This window comes from Rosa chinensis, chromosome 3 (genome assembly GCF_002994745.2).
Source record: "Rosa chinensis cultivar Old Blush chromosome 3, RchiOBHm-V2, whole genome shotgun sequence".
Lineage (NCBI taxonomy): Eukaryota > Viridiplantae > Streptophyta > Magnoliopsida > Rosales > Rosaceae > Rosa > Rosa chinensis.
The window spans coordinates 8,729,390-8,736,139 of NC_037090.1; the positions used below are offsets into that span (position 1 = coordinate 8,729,390).

General features: G+C 38.6%; 1 protein-coding gene across 2 annotated transcripts; it reads right to left on the reverse strand.

Annotated features, from left to right (window-relative positions):
* Nucleotides 1–6,329, reverse strand: LOC112194058 (protein RKD1). 2 transcript variants are annotated; one of them, XM_040517108.1, is made up of 4 exons: nt 5,908–6,329; nt 5,427–5,787; nt 4,545–4,719; nt 1–62 (listed from the first exon to the last, which is right to left on the reverse strand). In XM_040517108.1, exons 1-3 carry the CDS (start codon nt 5,976–5,978, stop codon nt 4,555–4,557), a joined length of 597 nt encoding a protein of 198 aa, XP_040373042.1. In that variant the 5' UTR covers nt 5,979–6,329; the 3' UTR covers nt 1–62; nt 4,545–4,554. The 2 variants fall into 2 exon arrangements, with proteins under 2 accessions (XP_040373042.1, XP_024190087.1); XM_024334319.2 differs by lacking the exon at nt 1–62 and having other exon boundaries at nt 4,474–4,719.
* Between the last annotated feature and the right edge of the window lie 421 nt (nt 6,330–6,750).

Below are 6,750 nucleotides of genomic sequence, written 5' to 3' on the forward strand. Positions count from 1 at the left end.
TCCATCATTTCCAGGTAATTATGGACCTAACGCTCATTTCACCTTCATTTACTCCAATGTACCTAAAAATAGAAATTGAATTAAAAATCGATTCAGTTAAGGAATTAACTAAGCAAAATGTGAGGAATTAACTATTAAAATATCACATTAAAATGCTCCTATCAGTTTGCCGCAAGCTGAAATGATAAATCTCCTTCTAATTTACTCAAAGAGAATAAAAGCTAGTATAAATTCTGATAACTGAATTTGGATCCCAACTTCTGCATTGTATAAGGTGTATACATGGTAGACAGAACATATCCCAAACACTTCTCATTGAGCTTCATACGGTCTTCAATAAAATTCATATGCATCGCTTTCTTCACATTACATTTAAGTTTTCCAATCATGGTCTCCCAATTTATATCCACCATATCCATAAACCACTTCTCTGATACTTCCACCATACCAGTTGGACAATACTTAAGAACTAAAGCAGTGCACACATTAATAATTATCACAAACATATATTCTTCTTCATTCAAAACAGTAGATGAAACTTTAGGATGACTATCATCATACCTTCTAAGGCTGGACTGCTTATTTATGCATCTCAAGTAGAAAGCAATCAGCGGTTCAATCAAAATTCTTTGGAAACCACATCTGTGATTATCAACCTTGAAATCATAAGGAGGCATCATGTAGAGATTTGAATTAGGTGGCACCACTCCCTCTGAAACCATAGCATAATAAACAGGCATTGCCTTTTCCTCCTGACCAATTTGGACCAACGCACTAATCAAAGTATTCCATGAAACAATGTTCCTTTCAGGCATTTTCAAAAACAACTTTTTAGCATCTTCTAAAGTCTCCAAGCAATTTACAAAATTCACGGCAGGACTATGACTTGAAAACTTCTCATTCTTCTCAACAATCTGAACAAAATCAAGCGAAGACAAGCATTCATCAATTCTAAAAACTGATAATGGATGACATTCTAATGGGGCTTGAACACCTGACGCTGGATCAAATAGCAGAGAAGCAGTTAGTGAGGAAATGACCTGAGAAACAAGCCTGTTGAGATTGGTATACGTAGGTCGCTCAATGTCAAGCAATCTGCGGCAGATATCATAGATGGCTTCATTGTCCAGAAGCACAGCCACATTAGTGTGCTCCCAGAGCGAGCGAGTGGACAAAACATTGTTATAAGGCTCAACAACAGAGGTTGAGACCTGAGGAGATGGGTAAACAGTGAATCCAAGCTTAGATTTCTTCCCATAGTCCACAAAGAGCCTCTCCAAGAGTAGAGATCCAAGCCTAGATCCAGTCCCACCTCTGACGGCATGGGACACTAGAAACCATTGAAGCCCAGTACAGTTGTCCGCAAGCTTCCGGATCTGATCCACAATCTCCTTCCCAATTGTGTAATGGCCTCTGGTGAAGTTATTAGCGACGTCCTCTTTGCCGCTGATGAGCTGCTCAGGGTGGAATAGCTGGTAAGTTCCGGTCCTCACCTATTTGATGAAGGTGGGCTCCAGATCCAGGAACACGGCGCGGGGGATGTGCAATCCGGCTCCGGATTCATTGAAGAAAGTGTTGAAGGCGTCGTCTCCGCCCCCGACTGTCTTGTCACTCTGCATTTGGCCAGGCGGAATGTCGTTTTCCTGACGACGTAGCTTCTCGAGCCCGTCCATGATGGCGGAGACGGGGAGCGTGGAATGGAAAACCTCTATTTTCTCCGGAACACTTGAAATTGGCGTTGGAGAAGTTGGATTTGTTGCCTTGGAGTTGTGACGTGGGAAGAGGTTGCGCTTGTGGTACATCTTAGACCTCAAGGACTTACCCACACCATGGAGCATATATGGGTTTCGGGTCTTTTTAGCAACTCTCGCTTTCGCCGCCATGGCGACTCTATGTCTGGAACGCCGAAACGACTTGTGATGCAAAGAATTTGGATTTTTTGCCTCTGTAAAGGAGGTTTGTGGGTCAGATGATAAAGAAGAGGAAGATGGTATGGTTTGGATCCAACCCGCGAATAGAGCTAGGGGCTTACAGTCGCCCACGGAACGAAAAGACGATGAAGGTTTAGGATTTGGAAACTGAGGCTGGGGCATAAAAGTGGGGGCAGCAGGCGACTGAAAGTTTGGAATTGAAGGATGAATCCAGATATTTGGGGTAGGATGAGGTGAGTGGTAAGGAGGGATTGATGGGGTTTGAGAAGTTATGGTGAGTGACTGCGGAGCAATGGAAAGAATCGGTTGCAGGTATGGAGGTGGGAAGAACTGTGAGTGAGTCCGAGGAACACATGGAAATTTGTGAGGGAGTAAGTGGCCATTGATAATGGTTGCAGAAGGGTTGTGTGGCGGAGGTGGGTAAGGGTTTGGTTGTGTCAAATTAGTCACCATCTGAGCTTGGCTATAGGAGTTACCTTGGAGATGATACGACCCAGCGCAGTAATAGTTGCCGGGTATCCCACCGCCGTAACCGGCCGAAAATAGGCCTAGTTGTGGGCTCTGATACCAGTTGTTAGGATCCCCAAGATCCAACCAATGGTATGACATTGCGAAATGAAACAAAGAGAAATTCTAGAGAAAACCAAGAAAATAGAAATGCAAATTTTTCATTCATAGATCTGTTGTACAAGAAAGCTAGTAGATAAAGAACTGTTTAGGACACGCGTCGACCAACTAGTGAAGACCCCTACCTAACATACTCCCAGCACAAGGACCAAACGGTGCGCACCAACTAAATAAACGCTGCGTTTTAATTGTAAATAAAATTAAGGGAAAATTTCGCAAACAGTACATCAAGTAAAGACCACTAATAAATCTTATACACAAAGTTTCAAACCAAACATTTCAGTACACGAAATCTGAAACTCAACCCACTATCAGTACACGACGTCAATTTTTGACATCAAAATGTCCATTATGCCCTAAGTTCTTTTTTTTTTTTAAATAAATTTTTTTTCCCTTGGTTTATAAATGACACGAGTAATTTTTTTTTCTGTTATGCGAGGTGAGTAAGGCGGCGTTGGAAGCGAGGAAGTGAGCTCGGAAGAAGGAAGAAGAAAGAGATAAAACGAAGGAAAAAATAATAATTAAAAAAAAAAAGAACTGAGGGCATAATGGACATTTTGGTGTCAAAAATTGACATCGTGTACTGATAGTGGGTCGAGTTTCAGATTTCGTGTACCGAAATGTTTGGTTTGAAACTTTGTGTATAAGAATTATTAGTGGCCTTTACTTGGTGTACTGTTTGCGAAATTTACCCTAAAATGAATCATAACACACTCCCTCCCCTCCGCATATGCCTTGCTGTCTACGCTCATCGATTCAGCATCCTTATTGGAACCCTTATTTAGTTTAGCAAACATGTTGCCATAAAACTTTGCCTCCTTTGTATTGAATCCTTTCATCTTCTCCTTCAAAGTTTTGTACTCTAACTGCACATTTATGTTGTTAGGGTCTATTTCATGATCTTTCTTGATGTCAAGCTCAGCCAAATCCAAATATGTCAGCTGGATATATGCCTGAGCGCTTCTGTACAAGGCCTTTACTGATGTAGGACGAGAATGGTCCCGGTTCAACCAGAAAACCATAAAAGTAAAGAAGCAGCATAGAATCAAGAAGAGTGATTGGAAAATAGGTAACTCACGTGTAATGAGGTTATTAGCCGCTGGAATATTCAAGAAAATTTGGTTTTGGACTTTTCAGATTTCTCGTGCGAAAAGTCAGGTTTTAATTTTGAATCAGATTTGACTAACTTTTGGCCAGAATGTCCGTTTTGAGACGCATGATACATTTTCAGAAAGGGAACGACGAGATCTTCAAGACTCACTTTAGTGAGCCCTATCAGATTTAGGCCAAAATGTATGGTGTTAATTATCCGATTCGTGATTTAATATTTTTAGACTCGTTTTACATTCTTTTTTATTTTAGGTTTTCTAGTTTATTTTGGATTTGTTTTGTTTTAATCCGTGGGCTTTAGGGTTTCATTGTTAGTCGCCCTAGGGTTTCTTTTCCCATATATAAGCAACCTTAAACGGCTGCAGAACTATCTTTTATCATATTATCAATCAAAATTGAGATTTTTCTCTTTTATCTTTAGTGGACTCCAGAATTATGTCTGTTAGGGTTTATCACTTGTAAACCCTGTTACTTCCGACTGCATCATTTACATTCTTACCCTCAAGCTCCAACACCTTGTTACGTACACAGCTTTGCAGCCTGTTTGTACTCGATCTTTCAGCTTCAATTTGGAAGCAGCATCATTACCAGCTAAGACATTTCTTTATATAGCTAGCTATAAAGTATAAACATGTGGCTAAAGTCCCCATAAACATATGGTTTTGAAATTTTAACAAATTCAAATATTCTCTTTATGTCATTCTCAAAAAAAAAAAATTCTCTTTATGTATATAAATACTAGGATCACTAATAAATCAAGCAGACGCTGATGAGCATTTGCACTGACATAAATGGATGATTAGATTATATTAAATACACTCTTAAGTTATTAATAAAAATATTAATTATAAATATCAAGGGTTGAAATCATCTTACAAGTGTTGGGTCATTTGCACCGTCGGTGCATAGAATAATTTCCGCAACTTTTGGCCTTAAAATAAGCATGCCTGAGCCGCTTCGTCTTTTCCTCGAGCTGCAAATCGGGAACTTGCTCAATCATTTTCCTCTCTTTCTCCAAAAACTCCAACTCTTCTTCCTTCTTCCCAAACTCCTGCATGTATGATATCTACACATTAATTTTCAGTTTTTGTTACCAACATACGTAAAGGACTATAGGGTCATTTCACTAAGAAAACTTTTTTTTTTCTTTTTGTACTTTAAGAGATTGCTTGTTGGACTTACTTTTCAATCATATCTATACTATTATTAAGAGAAGAGAGCTTGCTCTCCAAAACTGAATTTTTTTACCAATTTAACCTGTATATATATTAAAAAACTATGAAATATAATTAATCAATAGGGATAATATAGAAAATTGTAAAATAAAAAAAAATGTGATAGTTGTACCATAAGTTTTTCCACTATCTTTGACTTCTCTCCACACACATAGTGGGTGGGCTCTGTGATACAATCCTACCATTCGACTCTTTAAGTGTTAAGTCATATATCACTTATGAAAATTTGCAACCAAGTTTGAAATCCTTAAAGTAGTGAATTAGAAATAAATAAATGAATTAACCAAATTTGTCCAACCTTAATCGTTTATATTCATAAGGCTAAATCATAATTTTAAATGTCTTGATAATGTTCAATTGGCGTGGAAAAGTGATATACTCACGCATATCAACTGGTTTATGAAATTATTGAGATATGATCGAAAAATAGGTCTCACACAAAATTCTTTAAAATATAATAAATAAATAAAGAGTATCTGAATGCAAGCCTCGGCTCCCTCAATTGCTATACTTAGGTATGTACCTGAATGCTTTCTTCTAGGTTCTTTACACTGTTCAACTTTCGGCAAGGCCAACGATGAATACCCAACTCTCGACACCTTTTCTTAAGAGTTGTTACAGAGACATTCATTTCTTCAGCTGCTCTAGTTATCGGCATGTAAAAGTATTCGGATATGGTTTCTTGGGACAACATTTTGGCTTTTGATGGTTTTGAAGAAGAACTAGCAATACCGCTTCTATCTTCAGTATTGCAAGAAGTGGTATTAAGATTGTTGGACATACCCTCATCTCCATCAATCCCAACACCAAATCCATCTCCAAGGAAAGTATCATCTGTTAAAAGCAATTCATCTTCCCACTCCGATGGAACATACTCACTTCCACTGAGAAACATTGTAAAAGCAAGCGGGAGTACATACATTAGGTCAAACCAAGACCAAAGAAAGAAGAAAAAAGAAAACTTGAAAACTAATCCCGTTCAACACAAAACCTTAAATTGTTACCTCAAATCAAGTGGAGACAATTGGCTTGCGAAGGAAAATAGGTCTTCATCATCCTTGGACAACGAAGCCATGAATGAATCCCTCTCCAGTAACTATAGATGAAAGCTGAAGTGATACCGGAAACTATTCTCGCTCAAACTAGCAAACCGAAATTCCAATCGGAACCAACTTTACTTTACCCTTCACAAAGTCCAGACCCACTTTCGCCTTCTCAAATCTTTCACACCGTTCTAAAGGGTTTTCTCTTATTCACTCTCTGAAGAACAAGGAAGGGCAACAATGGCGAAGGGAAAATTGGAAAATGAACGAAGAAGAAATTGACTTCAGAATAGATGTGGTCGATCAGAGCAAGTCACGGGAAGAATCGTAGCCTGAGCAGGCTGAAATTCCTTCACGCAAGGCTGACCATCTCAGTCCCAATGCTCGAGTAGCTCATTTATATACTTTGATTGACGAGTTTTCATATATATAGGTCAACATCAGTTGTCTCCTGGTATTGGTCAAGTGGTCAACGGCACAGGATTTGTGTTCCAAGCTTAAATTCCATTCTTACTTTTGCACTTGGCGCGTTCAACTTTGGCATCTAGTAGAACTGTAGAAGCTTTAGGAAAACTTATTGGATGGGGCAACTCCCATAAACGGAAAAAGGGCAATAAAAGAAGCAAGACGCGTACGTCCATAAATGGAATATGAAAGGAAAATTGTTTTTTATTTTTTTAGCTAAATGATTAAAGGTAAATTGTTCGTGTAATTTCGTGTATTCTAGCTGATTAAAGCTATAAACCTATAATCTATAGCTGACGTCGTCAAATTTGACCAATTGATCTTTTCTTTTCTTTTTCT

Excerpts from the sequence above, each read along its gene's own strand:
- LOC112194058 (XM_040517108.1), bottom strand. The coding sequence starts at position 5,978 with ATGGCTTCGTTGTCCAAGGATGATGAAGACCTATTTTCCTTCGCAAGC. Across the intron at positions 5,788-5,907 it reads TTGTCTCCACTTGATTTGAG|TGGAAGTGAGTATGTTCCAT; the intron begins GTAACAATTTAA and ends AATGTTTCTCAG. Across the intron at positions 4,720-5,426 it reads ACCTAGAAGAAAGCATTCAG|GAGTTTGGGAAGAAGGAAGA; the intron begins GTACATACCTAA and ends TCATACATGCAG.